Here is a 24,748-nt window from a genome sequence, read left to right on the forward strand (position 1 = left end):
TGTGTCCCAGTAACTCCAGTGGGGCTGCCTTTGGCTCCCACATCTGACACCAGTGTTTATTACAATGAGAATGCTCTTTATTCTCAGCCCTTAAAAGGTACAAACACCAACCACTCACTCTGCTCACTAGTGCTGCCACCCTGATCACCCCAACAACACATGGTGGCACAGTCACACACTATATACACACATGACATTTATCACTACAGCAGACACTGCAGCACAATAACACAATACATGCTAATTACATACAACTATTTACAATAACACACACAAGGTTTGTGAGCACGCTATGCAGAGCCATCTCAACAGGGCTACAATATATTTAAATAATGGCAACGTGGAGAATGAAAGTCAGAGTAAGGAAACAGTGTAAACTACTACAAAGTTATGATTTATTATTTTTTTGGTTTTCCAAATTATAACTGGATAAAATACATAAATGATTAAACTTATCTGCCTAAGTTAGGGATAAGGGATTATCTGCATTAATGTAATCATTGTTAATCATTTGTACTGGTACTTTACATGCCAAAAGCATTGCAATTGCTGAATTTATACTGATTTTTATCTCTCTAAAAATATAAATTACTATCTATAAACATACACCTGTGATAAAAACAAGGCTGTTCCATCCAGAATGTCCCCAGTGCTGGCCAACAGTCATGTTTTCAAATATTAGTTGTTTAGTTAATTTTATAGGATACATTTAACAGCCTGTTAACCTAATCAGCAGAATTTGGCTGTACTGCTGCAAAGATCAAACCCAGGATAGAGGGGCTCAGTGAACGTGGCCTGGACCCTGTGCAGGAGGGTCACTGTGTCAGAGACGCTGTAGAAGGTCAGAGTTCCTGCCCTGTGATCCAGGTACACTCCTATCCTGGGGGAGAGCGAGCAAGATACCACAGTTTGCACATTATTGTGCCAGAATGAGTAACTGGAGGGGTAGCAGTACAAACACCAGGACTTGTCATTGTATCCAAGCCTGCTGTCATCACCTCCTCCTTTCCTGTTGATCCTTTTATACGTGACGGCTATAGCGACCGAACGTCCGCTCCACTCAACCTCCCAGTAGCAGCGCCCAGTCAGACCCTCTGTACACAGCACTTGGAGACGTACGTCAAACCTCTTATGGTGATCAAGATATGACTGTGTCTCCCTCTTCCATGTCACCACTCTGTTCCCCTCAGACAGATGGATGTGTCTGTTTGCTGTGTTGGGGTCCAGAGTGAGCTGACAGTCATCTCATGGAGGAGAAGATCAGAAGGTGATGGTTTGGTCTTATTCACTCCTTACATAGCAAAAAGTGCCCAGTCCTATTTAATGTTTCAATGCATTGAAATGTATAGATAAATTCTATTTTAATTTTCTATTAAGATCCATCCATCCATTTTCTGTAACCGCTTGTCCTATTCAGAGTTACAGAGCCTATCCCAGATTCTATGGGCACAAGGCAGCAAACAACCCAGGATATGGATTTCAACCCATTGCAGTTCATAGGTATAATTTTTAGAAAGAATTTTATGTAAGGATATTGTACAGTAGGATTTCTAGCAGTGAAAAGAAAATACATTTTAGAGCAATTATTTTTTGTGATAACTGAAATAGACAGTATTTTTCCAAGTTCAATTTAAAGTAATATTCTCAACATGGATGCCTCATTATGAGCAAAATAATACTAAACATCAGCAGTTGTATTGCAAACAGATTCAAAGGCTCCTGACATAAACAGCTCATGTAAATGTGAAAGGAGGCAGAGGGAGAGAGAAAGAGAAGCTCCACTAGCAGAAGAAAACGAAACACAATAAAACACACTCCACCTCATACAGGGAGAGAGAAGCGTGTGTGTGAACAGACTCACATTGTAAGAATTCTGCTCTGGTCCTGGGTACTAATACCGGTAGGACGGTGTCTTTGGTAACTAGAAGGAGACAGAGAGAAACAGGGATGTGAGTAAAAGGAATTTACTTGTGGGAGATGGACTTCACTCACTGTGGAGACACCAGTAGTAGATTATTATCATTATGAGGGACAATAACAGGCATTTTAACAAACTGCAAATGATTGTAAGTTACACATAATACAGGTTTTTGGATACTATAATTTAGAAGAAACATGATTCATGTGATCCCGGTTTTGCAGCCTGCGGAATGTGGAGCTCGTTCACTGGTTTTTACAAAGATTTAAACTTGCTGAAAACTGAATCGGATTTGGTCACACAAATGTGAGAATGACTGTACTGTACACTCTCTCTGCATTGTCTGTGTTAACATGAACAGACAGGAAAATGTATTTATTAACCTGTATGATGCATCTCTGTAGTTTTCTTTTTGCAAACATTCTCCAGTTGATCCTTCAGTTCAGAAACCACCTTCCTCACGTTCTCAAAAGAGCAGCGTGAAGAGACTGAAATTTTGGGTTCAAATCCAGCTTCAGGGGGGACAGGAAGACTCTGGCACCTCTACAGACACACAGTCTGATTAAACAATTTCATTATAACAAATGTGTATGGTAATCAAATTAACAGGACCATTAACATCTGACAAATGACAGACTAGTTGAAATACAAATGAAAACATACATTTACTTGAATACTCTAATGGTCATATTGTCAGAGTAGCTGTTCTGTTACCTGGAGGAAATGGATGTGATCCTCTGTGTGTGAAAGCTGCTCCAGCTCAGAGTGTCTCCTCTTCAGTTCATCAATCTCCTGCTTCAGTCTCTCCATGTCTGCTTCAGCCTGACTCACTGCAGCCTTCTCCTGATCTCTGATCAGCTCTGTCACCTCAGAGCATCTTCTCTCAATGGAGCGGATCATCTCAGTGAAGATCCTCTCGCTGTCCTCCACTGCTGACTGTGCTGAGCTCTGTTGGTGACACAGAGAGCAGAGGACGGTAAATTACAATTGGCCCCTTTTGAGACTCCAGAGAGCCTCATTGTACAATAGTGATGTGAGCTGACAGGAGGTATAAAAACAGCACAGGGCTGCGGTTTGGAGCGCCACGTATCCAAGATAGCAGCGGACCCGATTCTTACAGCAGCCTCTCCTAGCACCATAACAACAGTATCTTTGTTTTATTCAGTTTTGGCCTCATCTCTGTCTTTGTTTTCATGTGGAATTAACCCTCACATTCACAAGAAACTTGTATATCATCAATCCCTCCTGAACATCAGCAACCAGAACCACTGCTACGAGAAACACTGGAGGGAGAGCTGAGTGTACTCAGAGAACTTGGTCTGCTACGCCCAACAAGCCCAAACATGCCAAAACGGCCCCTCCCAACCAGGTACACTCAATAAGTTTTACACACATTTTGAGGCCTCTAATGCAGAAATTGACTCCAACAGCCAGCAAACAAGTGTTACAATTGCCCCCAGGCAGGGAGAAAAGAGCCTTCTGTAATGTTTAAGCCCGAAAGGTTACTGGTTCAGATAACATACCTGGATACGTTCTTAAGGACTGTGCCGAACAGCTGAAGGAGGTCTTCACTGACATCTTTAACATCTCCCTCAGCCAGCCAATAGTGCCCATCTGCCTCAAGGTGCAACCAGCATACCTGTGCCTAAGAAACCCCACCCAACCTGCATGAATGACTTCTGTTCTGTGGCGCTCACTCCGATTGTGACAAAGTGTTTCGAGTGTTAGGTCATGCAACACATTAAAGTCTGCCTCCCCACAGTCCTAGACCCCCAACAGTTTGCATATAGAATGAATCACTCCACGATTGATGCAATATCCACCTCCCTAAGCCTGTCCCATCTGGAAAACCGGGATGACTACGCCAGACTGCTCTTCATTGTCTTCAGCTCAGTCTTCAACACCATCATACCACAGCAACATGTGGAGATTCTGGGGTCACTGAAGGTGGACACTGGAACCTGTACTTGGATCTTGGGTTTCCTGACACAAATGCAGCAAACAACCAGAGTCTCACTGAGTACTGAGGCCCCTACTGTTTACACTACTGACCCACGACTGTGCTGCAAAATTTAGCAATAACCATATCAAGTTCGCGGATGATACCACAGTTGTGGGTCCCATCAGCAAATGTGACGAGTCAGCATACAGGATTGAGGTGGAGCAGCTGACGGCGTGGTGCGACCACCACAACCTCCTCCTGAACATTGACAAGACCAAGGAAATGGTCATAGACCATAGGAAGGGCCATACAGAACACCGCCCCCTGCTAACCATAAATGGCATTGCCGTGGAGAGGGTCAGTGGCATTAGATTACTGGGTGTTCACATGGTGGACGATCTGACTTCAACCACTAACACCACGGCAATTGTCAAGAAGGCCCAACAGCGGCTCCATTCCCTCTGGAAACTGAAGCAAACCAGCTTACCCATTCTGACCCTCACCACCTTCTACAGGAACACCATTGAAAATATTCTGACCGACTGCATGTCTAGTTTGGAACCTACGCTACCTCTGAACAGAAACAGCTGAACAGAGTATTGAAAACAGCTGGGAAGATCATCGGTGCCCAGTGGCGGACTGGGACAATAATTCAGGCCGGGAATTTGACTCCACTCCCAGGCCACCTCTGCTGCTGCAGTCACCACCACCCTATTCATGTAATCTATTGGACTGATAAACTTGTAGGCTAACCCTATTATTGTAACAGGTAGACTACCAGATGCAATATAAATGAATAAAAAAATAACCCTTAACAACTCACTAGGAATACACCATTTATACTACCAAATCAATGACAAATAGAAAATTGGCTTTTTAAAAGAGATAATAAGAGACACATTCACATGTTGAAATATTTACATTTTATGTATTTTCAGTGCTCAACTCCAGTATATCAAATGTATCAGAAACACAAACACAAATAAACTTAACAAAACCTATGACAGCGTAACAGATAACAATGTTTACTCAATTATGGCATTATGTGGAACAGACCAGTAAGAGTAAACAGTAAGTAATTAGCACTACTAGTACACCAGTAGGCGGCGCAGTAGCTCACTGCTCTCTGCCATCTTGTCAATTATGTCATCTTTATCAAGTTCCATAAGAATCTTCTTCTCAGTTGCCATCAAAAGGAATGCTTCAAGGTTATCTTGACTCAGGGAGGTTCTCAGACGGCTCTTCACTAACTTCAGGGTGGAGAAGGTCCTCTCACAGGCAACTTGAGTAATAGATAGTGTGAGGAGGAACTTGTAGCCCAAACCAATGATGTGATAAGCATCAGTAAGCAGATTGTACTGAGACAGGAGGAGATAGCAGCATATTGGACAGTTTTTGCATGTGGAACAACTTCTGCTTACAAACTCCACACTTTCATTAGGAACCTCAGAGCCTTCCCCTGCTTCATCATTAGAGGCAGCACCCCTAATGTTGTAGTTCTCCATTAGTGATTGTTTCAATCTTTCCCAGTGCTGTGCAAGGCTGATCAGTTCAGCCTGCAATGTCTCAAGACTGGCACGTTCATCCAAATTGCAGTATGCATTTGCTGAGCTCCTTCATGGCTGTCCCTGGAAGGCCTTTTTCTCTGATTTCAGGGAAGTTCCTAGGATCCATGCAGGAGACATCTGAACACAGCACTGCATTTTCTGCATAACGGCTATGAAAGCTTTCAATAACAGTGTCCAAGATCACATTGTGGATGTTGATTTTGTAGTCAGTGTCTGCATTAGCAATAGGCTCATCTTGTGCCAGCTCACCTGGTTGCCTCTTGTGTTTTCTAATTCTCTTCTCTGGGAGAGAAGTCTGAACTTCAGCCTCACTGTCCTCAAGCTTCTCCAGAATGCCATTGGCCCATTCAACAAAGTCATCTGCTGCCCTCATTACACCCTGAAAGTCCCGGGCACACTTTCTCAAGCTCTCCTCTGTTCCTGTCACCAAGTGCTGTGCTGAAGCAATATCCATGGCACTTGTTTGTAAATATTTAGAGAGAGGGGTTGTGTCACGCCCCGCTCCGTCCGATCCTAATGTGTGCCACACCCACCTCATTACCTCGTGTTCAGCCCTGATTGTGATCACCTGAGTCCTATTAAGTCTAGCTTGTCTTTTGTATTTAGTCCTCGTCTGAGTCAGTCTTCCCCAGACTTGTCATTGTAGTGTCATGTGCTGTGCCTTGTCTGTCAGTCTGCCTGAATTAAACCCCGTTCGTCCGTATTTACGGCTCCGACCTCTACCTTATCCGCTCGCTCACCCTCGAATCGTGACAGGTTGTCTGCTCAAAAATCCTGAGGAAAATCTCAGCTGTCAGTATGGTTTCATACTTTAGGAGAGCAGCCTTGTACCCTTGGGCCTTGTTTCGGATGACAGGTTTCATGGTCACATCCTTTTCAATTTTTTCCATAGTGATGACCAGATCTGTGTAAAGTGCATTGTCAGGCTTTGCAAACCTTCCAAATACTTTCCTCAAGGCCTCATCTTTGGCCCACCAGCGCGTTTCACCAATTACACCAAGCCGTCTGTGTCTCTTGTCCTCACTGTTTTCCTCCCATAGCTTCATGCGCTTGTACGAATCACGAATGAACACTGCAATGTCATTCAGTAGTGAAAAAAGGGACTCACTTGCCACAACAACCCCTGTAGTGTCAGCTAGAACAAGGTTGAGGACATGTGAGTAACACCATATGTGTACTTGGTTAGGTGATGCTCCTGTGAGCAATGCAGAGAAACCTTTGTATTGTCCCTGCATGTTTGCAGCTCCGTCTGTTGCATTACCAATGCACTTTTTGATGTCTATGTCCATCTTCTCTAGGGTCTGTTTCACAAGCTCCACAAAGTACTGTCCAGTTGATGACTCACAGTCAATGACTGCAATGAGTTTCTCGTGGACAACATCAGTAACATATCGCAGAACTACTGCACACTGGTCTTTGGATGTTAAATCCTGTGTTGTGTCAATTTGTATTGAGAACATCCCTGCCTTTCTCACTTCAACAGCAATTGTCTGTTGAATCATATTTCTTATTAATTCAACTACTTTATTTACTGTTGTTTTGGACATCAAAGTTACCATGGACCCTCTTCCTTTAGTTCTCACCTGCTTCTTTTTCTTCTCAATACAATCACTAACATGTTCCTGTAGGCAGACATCATACTTGCTCAGCAAAAGTATGAGCTCAAGAAAGTTACCATGATTGATAGCCGTGTTTTCAAGGTCATTTGTAGCTTCATGACTGTGCCCTCTGTAGCTTAGCCCACATTTACCAATAACTTTCACTACATCAATCACACGTTCCAAGACCTGCCTTCTCTTTCTAACCTGGTCTCGATGGACGGTCATTTGCTTATCAGTCAGAAGGGTATGGATATCTGCTTTGTTGACTCTAAGAAAAAAGGCTTCAGCACTTTCTCTATGGATACTGCTTCTCTCATGTTCCTGTACTCTCTGATGGGCATGTTTCCAGGCCTGCATACCTCCTTTGACAAATGCACTGTCACTGCCTAAAGGTTTTGCAAATGCAAGACATACTGAGCAGAATAGGGAGTGATTACTTTCATTGTATGTCAGCCATTTTCTGTTTGTGCCATCTTTTGAATGGAATACATCAGGAATGGATCTTTCAGATGTTTGAATTGGGTGATACTTAAAAAAAAAATCTAAATCCTTAGACTGTGGACGGGCAAAATAATCAAAAGAGATATCAAGGCTTTCACTGTCTCCTTCATCTTTCCCTGAATCCTTCTCTCTCTCACTCTGCACATCTAGTTGCTCTGCAATATAAAATAAGCGTGTTCAATAATCTGTATTTATAATTGTGCAGCCATCAGTTGTATGTCCCCAAAATCACAGTCCTACTACTGATCTTATAAATCATAAAAAGCACATGTTGTTTAAAAAGTATAGCCTGCTGCCTGCATGTTTAGTTTTGCTTATCTTAAACTTTACCTGAAGGTTCCTGCTCTGACTCAAACGCTGAACTGTCCACCACCTCTAGCTCAACAGCAGGAGCATTTGCAGCACTAGTGCTACTGCTGCTTCCTTCGTCACCTTTTCAAAATAAATAAATAAACAAACAAACATTGTAGGCTACATATTGTAGACTAGAAATTAAAAATCAAAATAACTAATACTGTATTCTTTTCCATACCATCTACTTGATTTATTTATTATTTAAAACAATTTGACCCACTAACACTATTCTGTCTACTTTTTATTCATTTTTATTTATTATATAAAAAATATGCTACATGTAGACGAAACGAGACTTGACACAGCACAGCAGCACTTACATATTGTTGCTCGTTTTTTGGTTTAATTTTATCTATTGTGATTATCTAAGTGATTTGGATGAAAGTGTTCGTCTGCCAAATTATTATAAATATAATGTAAATGTAATCTTGACCGACCTGTTCCCTTACTGGCGAACATGGCTGGGATTTTGCAGCAGCTTGCTGCGTCTGCGGCCAGGGCTTTTTTCCTTTTTATACGCTCCCTCTCTGCTCCTCCTTTGCGTTTACGCTCCATTTTTTGAACGATTTAGTCAGATATACCCTGTCTCTGGATATAGCCAGATATTAGGCAGTGCGTCGCTGACGTTGGGTCATGTGGGAGTGTAATTTTCCCTCCGCCATTGACTGATTAGTAGATTGAGAGATCCGTCAATTAATTCGTAGTTGCACACCAGCCTATCACATGCCAGGCTGATCGTCTGCACAGCGGCAGCCGGCAGGCCAGAACGACCGCCAGGCCACCGTGAAATGTCCCGGTGCTCCCGATGGCCAGTCCGCCCCTGCCTTTGGGGCAGAAAGGCTAAGTGCCTCAGCTTAGACGGGCTGATCCGGCTTCTGGCAGTAGCAGGCACGCTAGCCTGTCTTTTTCCTTCCATCTGAACTGTTGGATGCGCAGTTCCTAAGTGTCTGTGAAGGTTGTTTGTGGATCCTGATCGAAATGACAGCTTCATCTTGCAAACTGTGCATTGTGCCTTTGAGTTATCATAGCTATTAAAATGCATCAAAATGCCGCTTCGTTTCCAACTATCACTCATCTTGCCTATTATTCGCGCACCACACTCCCTCTTTCTCTCCTTCTTTCCCTCCCTCGTGCTCTGTACCTGTACACCGTCAGCACGCGAACCCCCCCCCCCCCCCCCCCTTAACACAAACTTCAGTCACAGTCAGAGCAGCATGGAGCGCTGATCCACGGAGATGTTTTGTTTTATAAAAATGTCTCTTGGTCAGGATCCGGATCTTTTGAGCGGGTCGTTCGCGACAGACACATCACTAGTCAGCGCTGAACGCTGCTGGAAGACGGTATGTGTCCGAAGTGGTTTGAAAGAAGTTTTTATTTTGAAGTAAAGACAAATTAACTTCTAGTGGTACTCTTTGTGGTATAATTTCAAGTTTAACACGTTTGATTAATGCTGTTTGTAATTTTATTTACCTGTAATTAAGGCTATTAATTTAGCACGCGCAGCATTTCGCCCCGTCTTCTCGCCGGCGTCGCGCGGGCGTCCGACATTTCCTGAGGTATTTCACATACTTGAATTCCTGCTTCGTTTTTATATTTTGTGTATCGTACAGAATAATAGAGCGCAGGCTAAAGTGCAGTTCGGTCCCCAGCGAGTCTCTCAGCGCGGCGTGTCTCACAGTGCAGGGGGCAGCCGGAGCGCCGCAGACTCGGGCGGCTACATGAGTATATTGGGAATAAAATGTGTGTATTGGAGCGAGTTCTGTGTTAGTGAGTGTGTGAGGTGTGACAGTGATAATGATGGAGATGTTGGGCTTCGTGATGGGATTAATCGCTCTTCCTCTTGCCTACAGACTCCTGCCAGCTGACGCTGGACCCCAACACAGCAAGCTGCCGCCTGTCTCTGTCAGAGGGGAACAGGAAGGCGACATGGGTGACAGAGCGGCAGCCATATCCTGATCATCCAGAAAGATTTGACTACTGGGACCAAGTTCTGTGCAGAGAGAGTCTGACTGGTCGCTGTTACTGGGAGGCTGAGTGGAGTGGTTATGGAGCCCGGATAGCAGTGACTTATAAAGGAATCGGGAGGAAAGGATACAGTGCTGACTGTAGGCTTGGATTCAATAACAAGTCATGGATGCTGAGCTACTCTCCTGACAGTTACTCTGTCTGGTACAATAATAAACGGACTGTCATACCCATAAAGCCCTCAGGTTCCCGCAGAGTAGGAGTGTATCTGGACTGGGCGGCTGGTACTCTGTCCTTCTACAGAGTCTCCTCTGATGGACTGACCCTCCTGTACAGCTTCACCTCCTCATTCACTGAACCCCTCTGTCCAGGGTTTTGGGTTTATCATAGAAACACCTCCGTGTCGCTGTGCATGCTGGGATAGCTCACTGTGTGCTGGAGGAATCATTTTTACTCTGTCTGAAGTGTGACATATTTTAGATAAAATAAGTGACTGGGTTCAGCAAACTGAACAAACAGGCAAAATGATGTTTTTCTGTCCGATTAAAATGTAATGAAATGTAATCATGTTGAGTGGGTGGGCTTTTCCCCTCCCCTGTATACAGTATGTACATTTTATATATTTCTGTCTGTATATTGTATTTGCTACCTGTACACTGACAATTATAAAGGCTTCATATTGTATCCTATTAATGTCCTGGTTCAGCTCCACTCAAAGCGTGAGGTAACTGGGTAACATAAATCATATAATACAATTAAATAATTACACTTTACTGTAATTGAACATAACTAACAGCATTAGATTAAATCAGCATATATAATAACCATGTAAAAGGAGACGGGAGAACAGCGAAAGCAAAAACAAAGTTAAAAACAAAAGTCATAAATCACATCAGTAACATACATTAGATTAAACTATCAAAATACAACAAGCAACAATAAAAAATTCCTAACTAAACCTGTGAACTGCTACACCTGACAACCGACAAGCTAATTAACAAACCGCGTCTCTCTCTCACCACGTTAAAACTTGGGAATAGACTCATTAAAAGCCGAAGTAAGTCCTTACTACGTAAGTAAATAATTACACAAGTAATTAAAAACAATGCGTAACACATTTTAATATTTATATTTAACATTTACATTTAACATTTAGATTTATATTTACATTTAACTTTTACATTTAACATTTAGATATAAGTTAACATTTAATATTTATATTTAACATTTATATTTACATTACAAATATGATGATCCACAACACCATTGACTTCTAGCTAAATGTCAGAAAATTGCACTAAATGTTGAAAAAGTGGCAAGTACAAAAATGTTTCGTAACTTTACAAACGGCGCCCCATACCTGAACGCAATGGAAAGGTGGATGCTTACTCTGACGTCCCTCTTCTTCCTCTGGTGACGAGCTATTGGCCTCTTGCAAAATGATATCAGTTACAGTACATCACTGATACACTGAGCATCTAAATAATAATTTGTTTTGTTTCCAAACTTTTCACTGACCCTGCAAAGATATTTCTTGTCATCCTCAAAGAAATAATAAGTAAACATTTAAATGGCTTTCAATAATTTATTTCAAAGTATTTGATAATATAGGCTTGATTAATTTTGATATTAATATTGAATTGTGAATATGTTTATTCTGGTCTTTAAGTTTAGGGAGGGGCTGTGTCTAGTCTGAGAGTGGGGGCAGATTTCACTTTGCGGGGTAAATGTCAGAAGGGGTGAGTGTGGTCAGACAATTTTTAGGCCACTTTATTTCACTTTGCATGACAGTTTTTGGAATGTGAATCTTGTTTGGTGGAAGTGTGTTCAAAATGGCCACAGTCTTGTTTGGATAAGAGTCCAATCCGCATGGAGCACTTTGAGCAGAGTTGAGGACGCCACCATTTAGGAGATATCAAAGAACAAACTCCCCTGGCTCAGATTAGGAGGGAAAACAGGGGAAGCTGGTGATTCTCCCTGAGCATCTCAAGGTGGAGAAACGAGGATGCAGGAGAGGATTGCCATCCTGGGCAGCAGGTTGCAGGGGGGGCGACGACCCCCAGCTCCTCAGGCAGCGGCAGGCTGGGGGGCCCCGCGTGTGAAAATGACCCTTGTTCTTCACCCTCTGTAATGTTTGTATTCTTCCATTTTCATGTCTGTCGTATGATAGAAATATCATCAACACTCCCACTCACTCACTGTAAATTCTCTGGTGTAGGAAAAATTAGCTCAAGTAAATTTTAATGTCCACCAATGTGTAGGGAAATTAATTATGTTTTAATAAATTATTATTTAATGATGATTAACTACTAATTGTTATGCTGAATGGTTGATTCCTTCAAACTCAATTGCGGAATCCCCGTGAGTCAAAAAGGTCAGATGACAAAGATCAGATAAGAGCCAACAGAGGAATGTAAAAAGGGGGGGTTGTTAAGCAAAGACTGAAAAAACCTCTGATAGTTAGGAGACCCACTGAGATACCTGGTTACATTATTTAACTTTCACGGTTCCTCTGGGAAACCATGAGAGCATGTATGCAGGGGTAGCTATACATATATATTTATCCATATTTATATAATGGTTAGAGTGAGAAGGTAAAATAGGTGATACTCTGTGAAACACGGTTATAAGGGTGGCAGACAAAACACTAAGACTGTCTAAGGACACAAACAAACATAACCTATATGGATACTGAGACTAGCAACAATAAGTAAACACATATACAGGGTATATACAGGCCAAACTTAAAAGGGAACTTTCTTCAGGGTGTTGGGTGAGTCTGTGGTTTGTAAGGCAGGATGGAAACGGGGGGGGGGGGGGTGCGTTGCGTACCAAGTTGAGGGATCCCTTGGGTGGGCATCACACCACTAAATTGCCGGTCGGGGGGGGGGGGGAAGGTCCCCTCGATAAATTCTGCTGGCTGGTAAATTTGTACGGGCTGTTCCCTCAAGGGTCTGTCAATTGTGTCCTAGCTGTAGGTAAAAGTGCCCTTTAGTCTAATTTAAGGTACAGAAATGGAGTCTGAGGGAGGGAACATTAAATTTGCACCTTAAGGAACAAAACTGAACCAGGACTGTCCCTCTTTTTTGACAGTCTGGGACTATATATGCCTATAGTGAACGAACCACCGACAGCCTTGGTCACTCCCTTGGGTCTCATTCTCGTTCTGAATGAGCTGGTGGATGAGTGGATGAACATGAGCATCTGTCATTCACCTACTGACTCAGCAACTCAGTCCACTCCTTCAGCATGAAGTGAATTTAATTTTCTCCAGTTTTAGACAAGATAAGACGTCTCATTCCTAAGATGGTGCCAGTGTGTGTGGCCGGCCGTCTTCCATGATTAGCTCATGTTGGTGTTTTTTTGTTTTTTTGTTGCATTTTGCTGGAAATGTTTGCTCCTTACTGGTATATGATCGCCAAGCTCTTTTTGATATTCGTTCTGCTACAAAATGCCGGATTATAAACATTAACAGCAGACACGGTGACCTTCCTCTGTTTTACTAGGAGTACCCAATCATCTACGCCGCATTCAGACTTCAATCAAGTGCCTTCTGCGATCTTTTAGCTCGTCGAGATCTACTGGTTAAGGAGGAGGAGTAGCTATAGTTATTAAAGAGAACTTTTATTTGTAAACAGTTATCAGCAGTTTTACAATTTTGAGGTGATTATGTTTGAACTGGGCCGCCTAAATCTAGTATTTATTGCTGTTATTTACCGGCCACCAAAATATATATAAGAAGGACTTTATTAGTGACTTTTCTAACTTTCTGACTTATTTTATGCCAAAATATGACCGGGTTTTGATTGTGGGTGGTTTTAACATACATATTTGCTGCTCGCCTAAGCCGCTAGTTAAAGACTTCCTGAATCTTACTGAATCTTCTGACCTGTAATAGGTCTGTAATAGGTCCTACTGAAGATCATGGCCATACTTTAGACCTTGTACCATCATATGGCCTGTCTGTTTATAATATGGCAGTTTGTGAGGCTGATTTCTCTGATCATTCCCCCATTCTGATGGAAAGTTATCTTCCGTGTGATGCCCCTAACTTGTGTGGGCTCCCAATGTTTCCGACAGATGAAGCCTTCTACTGCTACAAAATTTGTAACTGCGTTTAATGATGCTGTTGGACCGTGTTTAGAGAATATTCACTGTACCGATATGGAGGAGCTAACTTCACTTTTGTACTGCACTTGCCAGGATATTTTAGATTGTCATTGTCTCTCTTAAAGTTTGTCCTTCTAAGCCAAATTCGATGCCATGGCTGAATGATATTATTCAAGCTGCCATAGAAGGACAGCGTTCCTGTCCCGTGATCCAGGTTCACTCCTATCTCAGAAGAGCAGGGGCAAATATAATAGTGTCATCATTATTGTGCCAGAGTGTGTAACTAGAGGGATCACAGTACAAACACCAGGACCTCTTATTGCTTCCAAGCCCACTGTCATTACTCCATCCTATCCTGCTGATCCCTTTATATGTGACGGCTACACCAATCAAATGCCCGCTCCACTCAACCTCCCAGTAGCAGCACCCAGTCAGACCCTCTGTACACAGCACTTGCCGGAGTGAGTCAAAACTCTCCCAGTGATCAGGATATGACTCTGTCTCTCTCTTCCATGTCACCACTCTGTTCCCCTTAGACAGTTGGAGGTGTCTGTTTGCTGTGTTGGGGTCCAGAACGAGCCGACAGGAGTCTGATGGAGGAGAACAGATGGTTTGGTTTTAAGTCTATTTCATACTGTGCACAGACTTCTACACACATATTACATTTGTCTGTGTGCGCAGACTGTTGTAACTGGTCCATGAATACAGCAATGATATTCCAGCAGACCAGCAGGCTAACAATTCACTGCAATGTGCAGTCAACACATACCGATGCACTAAAGTCATTGTCACTGTCCGCAGACTGTAACAATACGAATTGGGCTTTATTCACTCCTTATATTAAGTCAAAGTCAAAGTGAACTTTATTGTCATCTCAGCTATATACATGTATACAGTGAGACGAGACGACGTAGCTCCAGTTCTTACAAAGTACAAATAGGCACAGAGAATAAATATATAAACTATAAATATAAATATAAACTCTATAAACTCCTCCGTGTGGAGGGGGAGGAGTCCAGTACGATGCGGGAGGCCTTTCTGATGCAGCGCTTGTGGAAGATCTCCTGCAGTGAGGGGAGAGACGCCCCGATGATGTTACCAGTGGCTTTAACGATCCGCTGCAGGCTCTTCCGGTCAGCAGCACTGGCACTGCCGAACCAGACGGAAACGCAGCTGGTCAGGACGCTCTCTATGCTGCCTCTGTAGAACACGGAGAGGATGGGAGGAGGGAGGTTGGCCCGCTTCAATCATCTCAGGAAGTGGAGACGCTGCTGAGCCTCTTTGGTGATGGAGGTGGTGTTGGTGGTCCAGGTGAGGTCGTCTGAGATGTGAATTCCTGTGCTCAGTCTGATGGTTCTGGACATTTTGTCGCCGATACGGACGGACTGAGGCCTCTCTGACAGAAAGTCCAGGATCCAGTTACACAGAGAGGTGCTCAGTCCCAGCTCGTTCAGTTTCCTGCTGAGCCTTTGGGGGATGATGGTGTCGAATGCTGAGCTGAAGTCTATGAACAGCTTTCTAACATAAGTGTCTCTCTTCTCCAGGTGAGATAGGGAGAGGTGAAGGGCAGAGGATATGGCATCTTCAGTCGACCTGTTTGATCGATATGCAAACCGTGAGTGAGACATTTTGCAATTTCATGAAAAATATTGGCTCATTTTGAATTTCATCACAGAAACACGTCTCAAAAAAGTTGGGAGGGGGGCAATAAGAGGCTGGAAAAGTTAGTGGTACAAAAACCCAACAGCTGGATATAAATATTACCAATACATAATATTTGTTTGAGTAAGTGTACACTATATCTTTAATATTAAAAGTCTTGTGTTTGAGTAAATGTATACTATATCTTTAATATTAAAAGTCATGGCTTGGGTACGCTGTGCACCTATTGCATTTTTAATAATGAGTACAATAGTAACTTCTACATACAGTGGCACAATTTATACTGTATATATAAAGGTCTTGATAGGACATGACCAATTATTTTGACGTGGAAAGTGTACAGGGCAGTTTGTTTAGAAATTGGTAATAAACAGACTTTTTTATGTTATAGTTCTGGCTAGCAGACTGTGATACAGTTAGGGGTGATATTCTGCCCCTAAGCCTCGCGGATGCGTAGGGGCTGTACTTTACGCTGAAGGAAGAAAAATGCAAAACTGCAGAGTGCAATGTATGTAAAGCTAATGCTGAACACAATCAGATTTATACAAACTAGATGTCTTCAGACTTGAATTCTTTCTAAATTTTGGTGTCACAGCACCGGGCGGAATTGGAGCGAGGGTGAGGCATGGTGCAGGCAGGAAGGGAATATGGACGACCCCCTAGCGACTCACAGGAACACGGGGGTTTATTAAACAACACTGAACACACAAAAAACACTACAAAATAAATGGACCGCGCAGGGTCAAAACTAAACAGGGGATAAACAAAGACTAACTACAAATGGGGCAGGGAAACAAAGAGCAGGCAGGCAGGCAATAAATCACACAACATTGAAACCTCAGTAACATACATCAATAGCGACTACATCAAACATCACTGACATCCAACAAAATACAATGAACCACTCAGGGAGGGTGCAGGATAACAAGCAATCAGGAAAACACACAAGGGCAGGCAGAAGAACAGGCAACAGGGGGAACTAATAATTAACTCAGGGAGTGGGAGGGGAAAACTAAGACACTGACAGAAACAAGGAAACAGAATCTACACTAGAGGAATAACAGACAGGTAAAAACACAAGCACGGGCACCAAGCATGAAACCAAATACAAATCACAAGACGCAGGAACTAAAAAAGTCATACAAATGAAACAAGATACAAAAACAGAGGAGGTGGGATTCTAACACACAACAGAGGGGTTAACATGCTCAGCTCATTGAGCCATGGGGTCAACTGGGAACAGGGGAAACACTACAGACTAGGACAACGGGGGAAGACAGGATGGCCAGTGACACCTGCTGGCCAAACGGAGACAAGACGCAAGACTGGGACAAAACAGGTGCTGACCTTGACATTTGGTTAATTACGCTTAAAAGTTTTATCTGTGCTCCATCGAATATTTTGTACTGTAGACTGACATGTTGTTTATGACTACAAATGGTTAGTTGGGGTATACAATGATATTTTAATGACTGATTTCTTTATTGTATTTAATTTGGCAACAATTGCACAATTTGCAGTTTAAGAAATTGGCCTATTTCTTCTGATTTTTGTGAAAGTTGTTACTGAATAAAACAAAGAAGCAGACCTGTGTAAATCATTTCCTCCATGGATTTCTACCTTTAGCGCAGAGGCTGTTGTTTTAGCAACATGACCGTTATATTTCCCTGTTCTTAGCATACTCACACAATGCCATTACAACACTGCAGATAGTTTGCCATGTTCATCGAAATGTATTGATACAAATATTTTATTTAATTCTTAGTGTTTGATGAAGGGGAGAAAATATTAGACTAGAATCAGCAGATGCTCAAAATTTTAGTATTGGGATTGGACCAGAAAAAAATGATACCATGCCATCTTTAGTTGAGGGTATCATGACTGGGTATAAAATGAGCATCAATCAAAGGCTTTGCAAGTGAGGATGGGTTGTGTCTGGGGTTACAACAGTAGGAGATTTTCACGGTATGAAAACCATCTCAGGAAATATCACAGTTTCACGGTATATGGGATTTTGGAATTATTATTATTATTGTTATTATTGTTATTAGTATTATTATTATTAGTAGTAGTAATAGTAGTAGTAATTGTGGTAGTAGTATCACTTACAATGACCCTTAAAGTAATCAAAAGAGAAGGATTTTTTGGTTGAAGAAAATGCTTTATTATAGCAAAAACTTAAAACAATTTTTAAGTGTGTCTAAAAGGTGTCCCTTTTGAGAATAAAATACATAAAATAATTACAAACGCAGTACATCTCCCATTTGAACAAAAGAAAGCTGGAGGAAAAAACGAAACATGATCTTTAAAAAGGTAATCTCTCTTTAGATAATAATAATAAAAAAGTCAATGAAAGTTGTTATTCAGCTAAATATACTGTTATAATCCATAAAACATGAAACTGTTGAGCTAAATATACATTATCTAATAGAACATGTCCGTTATACTGCCCAGCTAAATGTGACCTTTTTTATAATAACTAATAAAAACACACCTGTTAAAACATTCATGCACATATTTTATTGATATAAACGCTTGCCGAACCTTTTTTTATTCTTTCACGGAGGAAGTCATCAGTCCTATAAGGAACAATGCTGAGTTTTCTGGGCCCAAGTTCATGTGAGATGGACCGACACACAGTGGAAACATACTGTGGGCAGATGAGTCCATGTTTCAGCTTGTTTTCGGGAAACAAGAACGTTAAGTTCTCCATGACAAAGACGAAGCCAGTATCTGTCATGGTATGGGGGGTGCATCAGTGACCATGGTATGGGGGGAGCATCAGTGATCATGGTATGGGGGGTGCATCAGTGATCATGGTATGGGGGGAGCATCAGTGACCATGGTATGGGGGGTGCATCAGTGACCATGGTATGGTATGGGGGGGTGCATCAGTGAGCATGGCACGGATAATTTGCCTATGTGTGAAGGTACAATTGATCTTAAGGTGTATATTGGGATTTCAGAAAGACATATGCTGCCATCAAGGCATATTCCTTTCCCAGGAAGTCCATGGTTATTTCAGCAAGACGATGCCAGACCTCACTATGCACATGTATGACAGTGTGGCTTCATGGACACAGTATGTGGGCTTGACTGAGCTCTGCACTGATTCCCTGGAATCCCTGCCTGCTTCTGTCCTTAAAATTCCAGCAGGCATCGTTTTAGGGTTCATTGGCATAAAATGAAGGTCCATTCTGTATTTCACAGAGTCGGCAGCAAACGGGTCACAGCCAGTAGTCATGTTCTCTAGAACAGTGTATCTGCATGTGACACATTCCAAGACCGACTGCGGATGGCCGAAACTATGATAGCGAACCACCCGCAGACCCCATATATAGCTTGATTTTTGTGTAGATACATATGGTAAAGTGCAATTGATAATATACACATAGCAGGACATTACCAACATTAAAAACAGCAATAATAAATCACATTGTACATTATTATACTGTACTGTACTGTACTCTCCAATGAAAAGGATTCTGGCATTTTGCCGAATTTTCAAGAAACAACAGAACAATGAAAAAATATTGTCTATCAAGGGGTGATGAAGTGATGAAAATCATGCTTTTATACATTTTTATAACACAGACACTGTGATAACGCAGCAATGAAGGCGATGAGCAGTAACGCTGGATGCAGGCTGGATGAGGGTTCTGTGGGGAAGCTTGGGTATGGGAACAAAGGGAGTCATATACTGGGCAGAACTGGGCCGGCAGAATTCACCATGTTACAGCCGGTTCTCACGCGGTGCGCCATTTGGAAATTAGGAATTGTTTATTTCTGGAATGTTCCTTTTTTTCCCGGACTATGGTTCCTGAAACTGCAGGTAGGGCAGTCCCATTGTATGAGTTATTTAGTTAATTTATTTTGGAATAGATTTAACAATCTGTTTATCTAAGCAGCACAATTTGGCCATACTGTCACAAAGCCAAAAACCAGGATAGAGGGGCTCAGTGAACGTGGTCTGGACTGTGTGTAGGAGGGTCACTGTGTCAGAGATGCTGTAGAAGGACAGAGTTCCTGCCCTGTGATCCAGGTACACTCCTATCCTGGAGGAGGGGGGGCAAATATATCAGTTACCTCATTATTGTGCCGGAACGAGTAACTGGAGGGATAGCAGTACAAACACCAGGACTTGTCATTGCTTCCAAGCCCACTGTCATCACACATTCCTATCCTGCTGATGCCTTTATATGTGACGGCTATACCGACCAAATCCCCTCTCCACTCAACCTCCCAGTAGCAGCACCCAGTCAGACTCTCTCTACACAGCACATTGGGGGAGTCAAACCTCTCCCGGTGATCAGGATATGACTGTGTCTCTCTCTGCCATGTCACCACTCTGTTCCGCTCGGACAGGTGAGGTATTTGTTTGCTGTGTTGGGGTTCAGAGTGACTTGAGAAGAATCTGATGGAGAACATCAGAAGATGATGTTTTGGTCTAAAGCCTAGTTCTTACTTCACTTATCCATGTGCTGTTACTGTCCATGTATGGTCATGCACATGGACTTCTGCATACATATTAATTTGTTTGTGTATGCAGGCAGTCACGATCACTGTATGTGTACAACAATATAACAATGACATTCCACCAGACCAGCAGACTATCAATTCCTTCCACATGCACAGTCAATGCATACCAACATGGAAAAGTCTGCTTGTGGAAATTTACGTCCCTTGCACTGTGTACAGACCGTAATGACATGCAGAAAAGTGAAGTATGAAAAAGAGTGCGAACCTTTTTGGAATGGTTTAAGGCTTTGAAATATGTCATTGAAATGCGTATTATTTTTATTTATTATATTAATACGTTTCATCTTATGTAGCAGCATTTGATATATTTTTGGAAAATATATTTTACAGTGATTTGTTTCTAACATCACTGAAAAAGCCTTTATTATATGAGTGCCTGTAGTCTTTTATATAGTTAAATTCTCAGTATGGATGCCTCAAAGAACAACATGACTAGTAAAAGAATATTAAACATCAGCATTGCTAAAAATTCAAAGGCTCCTGACATAAACAGCTCATGTAAATGTGAAAGACCAGGAAGCGGCGGGAGAGAGAAAGAGAAGCTCCACTAGCAGAAGAAAACGAAACACAGTAAAACACACTCCACCTCATACAGGGAGAGAGAAGCGTGTGTGTGAACAGACTCACATTGTAAGAATTCTGCTCTGGTCCTGGGCACTAATACCGGTAGGATGGTGTCTTTGGTAACTAGAAGGAGACAGAAAGAAACAGGGATGTGAGTAAAAGGAATTTACTTGTGGGAGATGGACTTCACTCACTGTGGAGACACCAGCAGTAGATTATTATCATTATGAGGGACAATAACAGGCATTTTAACAAACTGCAAATTATTATAAGTTATACACATAATACAGGTTTTTGCATTGTCTAATTTAGAAGAAACATGATTCATGTGATCTGGGTTTTGCAGCCTGTAGAATGTGGAGCTCTTTCATCAGTTTTCACACAGATTTAAACTTATTGAAAACTGAATCTGACTTGGTCACACAAACGTGAGGCTGACTGTACTGTACACTCTCTCTGCATGGTCTATATTAACATGAACAAACAGGAAAATGTATTTATTTATTAACCTGCATGAGGGATCTCTGTTGATTTCTTTTTGCAAACCTTCTCCAGTTGATCCTTCAGTTGAGAAACCACCTTCATCACGTTCCAAAAATAGCACTGTGGACTAACAGACACTCTGGGTCCAAATCCAGCTTCAGGAGTAACAGGCACCTCTAAATAAATGTCCTGGCACCTCTACAGACACAAAGTCAGATAAAACAGCTTCATCAGAACAAATCAATCAACCAATCAGTTAGTGTAACTTTATTTATATATAACTTTTCCTAGAAATGCAACACAATGCAAAGTGCTTTACATGATTAAATCTATATCAACAAACCCCTACTGCCATCCTCACCAAAAATAAAGGGACAAAAGACATCAAAGACAATCAAAAATAAATATGTAAATATGTATTACCAAAGGTGTATTTTACCATAGTAAAAGGAACAAATGACAAATAAGTTGAATACAAATGAAAACATTCATCCATTTGAATACTCGGGTTTACATTTACATTGCATTTTTCATATAATTATTCAGCAGTTGCTGCTGTCCAAAGTAATGCACAAGTGAGAAAAGCTTTGGCACAGGGTCACACAGTGTCACTGCAGCAGTTGGGGTTAAGTGTCTTGCACAGGGATCCAGCAGTGATTTAATGACTCTGCCAGCCATGGGACCTGAAGCCATGACCTTCTGGACACAGGCAGGGATTCCTAACCTGCAGAGCACCTCAACACCCCCCCCCCTCACCACCACTACTATATGGGCTTATATCGTCAAGATAGCAGTAACTTATGCTACCTCTGCATGTGAAGGCTGTTCTGGCTCAGAGTGTCTCCTCTTCAGTTCATCAATCTCCTGCTTCAGTCTCTCCATGTGTCCATCAGCCTGACTCACTGCAGCCTTCTCCTGATCTCTGATCAGCTTTGTCACCTCAGAGTGTCTTCTCTCAATGGAGCGGATCATCTCAGTGAAGATCCTCTCACTGTCCTCCACTGCTGACTGTGCTGATCTCTGTTGGTGACACAGGGAGCAGAGGACAGTAAATTACAATTGGCCCCTTTTGAGACTCCAGAGAGCCTCATTGTACAATAGTGATGTGAGCTGACAGGAGGTATAAAAACAGCACAGGGCTGGGGTTTGGAGCGTCACCATGCTGGATGCCTCAGGTACTGAAACCCAGCCAGCACTGATTGGAAATGATCACTCATTCAGCTCATACACTGTCAGCTGCAGGGATTTGGCAGAGACTGGTGGCTGTATGGGGCAGGTTGGTTGTCACCTTTGGGTCTCAGTTTAATAAGTGACTTTTTGGGGTTGATTTCTGTTACACAGCTGTATGAAACATTTGAGAAAGACCTTTCATTTAGATTAACCCCCCTGTTCAGCGCCTTTGTCCCTCCCGTGTGGGAAATCCCTGACTCATTATAACTCACAGTGAATTTAATTTACCATAAACCACATCTGTGGAAGAACCTCAATTCACGCCTGAAATAGTTCTTACAAGCCAGCTGTTATCTTCTCTTCAGGTTCATACTGTTGAGGCCACAGCCTCTCTCAGCTCCTGCAGCTCCTTCTCTCTCACTTGAATTCTCTGCTGAAATTCCATCTGGGTTTCACCCATATCTTTCTACATGTAGCAAAAAGATGATGAAATGAGTTTGTTTTATTGAAGGTGATCATATTCTTTAATCATCCACTCCAGGATGGAGCCCAGCCTTGTGCCCTATGCTGCCTGGGAAAGGATCCAGGTCCCCATGACTCTGACCGGGATAAATGGTTAGGAGATTCTCCTCTGCCCTCTCTCATTAACAAGGTGTCTTCTCTCACAGACCTGCCACAGTCTGGCTGTTTTATGTTTACTGCACCATCCTCAGTAAACTCTACACACTGCAGTGTGTGAAAATCCCAGGATGGTGACGATTTCTGAGATGCTGGAAGCACCATGTTTGACGCTAACAATCGCATCATATTTAAACCCTCTTAGCTCAGCCATTCAGATGCTCAGCCAGATAATAAGTGATCCTCTTCACCCTGTTTGCTTGCTGCATGCATTCAACTGTAGCCACAGGATTCACTGTTTGATGGAGTTTTCGGTAGAAAATTTGAAGTTTTTATACTTTATAGTAACATCATGACCCAGGTTTACCCCAGTTAGAAAGCAGACTCTGATATAAGTTAAGGTGCTAAAATTTCTCTTTAATCAGTTATAGGATATATTCAGTAACACATTTCTTTACCAAACCTGACTTGATCTCTGCATCTTTAAAGCAGAAATGCTCATGAGTTAAGACAAAAAAGTTATAACTTAATAAAATTCATAATTTATATTAGAGAGTTTCTGGCCTGACCTGCATCTCCGCCCTTTCTACAGCAGCTGCGATTGTATCATGGTCTCTGTGTTCAAACGTCTTACAGGAATAACAGATGCACTGCTGGTCAGTACGGCAGTAGCTCTCCAGGGGTTTGTCATGGAGGGAACAGACCTTGTCGGGCAGATGTCCAGTAGGATCAGCCAGCTTGTGCTTCTGAAAAGCTGGAGACTGATAATGAGGCTGAAGGTGAGTTTCACAGTAAGAGGCCAGACACACCAGGCAGGACTTGACTGCTCTGCATTTTCTCCCAGTACAGAAATCACACTCCACATCTCCAGGTCCAGCATAATGGTCAGCAGGAGTAGCTGCTTGTAGTCCAGTCTGCTTCAGTTTCTCCACCACTTCAGCCAGTATGGTGTTTCTGCCCAGAACAGGTCTGGGTGTGAAGGTCTCTCTGCACTGGGGGCAGCTGTAAACTTCAAGATGATCCTCCTGATCCCAGCAGCTCTTAATGCAGCTCATACAGTAACTGTGTCTACAGGGAATAGCCACTGGATCCTTCAGTAGATCCAGACAGATCAAACAGCTTAACTGGTTCTGATTCCCTGTGATACTGGCTTCTGCCATTTTACCACGAACACTGATAGGATTCAGTTTAGTTTTCTTTCAGTTTTCTGTGTGTGAGAGTGGGAGGAACTTCCTGCTTCTCAGGCTGCAGTAGGTGTGGTTTTAGACTGAGGCCAGACTGAGAAGAGCAGTTAGATCAAACTCCACCTTCGTGTCTTAGGAAGGAGAGTCAGGTGACCAGGTTCAGAATGACTATTAATTTGCCACCAGAAAGCTTCCCAGGATGTAACTGTAAATTTATTTTAGATACTACTAAGTTAAAATATCAACTACACACCTAAAGTAGCAAGACCAGCTTCAGTTAAGCCCAGAAAAAGAATGATAAAATACTGGATAAAATATCCAACAGATTTCTATAATCCCCTTATGAAGTATACAGTTATGGGACAGCACAGTATAGGAAGCACAGGGCACAGGGCAGGGACACACTGGATGGGATGCCAGTCCATCACTGGGCACAGGGCAGGGACACCCTGGATGGGATGCCAGTCCATCACTGGGCACAGGGCAGGGACACCATGGATGGGATGCCAGTCCATCACTGGGCAAACACTCACTCACATGCTGAGGACAATTTAGAGACACTAATTCAC

The 24,748-nt window shown here is 42.4% G+C and overlaps 2 protein-coding genes across 2 annotated transcripts in view; one reads left to right on the plus strand and one right to left on the minus strand.

Annotated features, from left to right (window-relative positions):
• Positions 1 to 24,748, plus strand: part of LOC140588992 (NACHT, LRR and PYD domains-containing protein 3-like) — a 164,577-nt gene that overhangs the window by 122,218 nt on the left and 17,611 nt on the right. The window lies entirely within an intron of this gene.
• On the minus strand, positions 609 to 24,155 carry LOC140588758 (E3 ubiquitin/ISG15 ligase TRIM25-like). Its single transcript, XM_072710738.1, has 7 exons — positions 23,565 to 24,155; positions 22,751 to 22,843; positions 10,853 to 10,857; positions 2,633 to 2,864; positions 2,302 to 2,461; positions 1,862 to 1,921; positions 609 to 1,244 (listed from the first exon to the last, which is right to left on the minus strand). Exons 1-7 carry the CDS (start codon positions 24,153 to 24,155, stop codon positions 730 to 732), a joined length of 1,656 nt encoding a protein of 551 aa, XP_072566839.1. The 3' UTR covers positions 609 to 729.

Source organism: Paramormyrops kingsleyae, chromosome 4 (assembly GCF_048594095.1).
Source record: "Paramormyrops kingsleyae isolate MSU_618 chromosome 4, PKINGS_0.4, whole genome shotgun sequence".
In the NCBI taxonomy this organism is placed as follows: domain Eukaryota; kingdom Metazoa; phylum Chordata; class Actinopteri; order Osteoglossiformes; family Mormyridae; genus Paramormyrops; species Paramormyrops kingsleyae.

Excerpts from the sequence above, each read along its gene's own strand:
- LOC140588758 (XM_072710738.1), bottom strand. The coding sequence starts at position 24,155 with ATGGCAGAAGCCAGTATCACAGGGAATCAGAACCAGTTAAGCTGTTTG. Across the intron at positions 2,462-2,632 it reads ATCACATCCATTTCCTCCAG|AGGTGCCAGAGTCTTCCTGT; the intron begins GTAACAGAACAG and ends GTGTGTCTGTAG. Across the intron at positions 1,245-1,861 it reads CAGAGCAGAATTCTTACAAT|ATGACTGTCAGCTCACTCTG; the intron begins GTGAGTCTGTTC and ends CTCCTCCATGAG.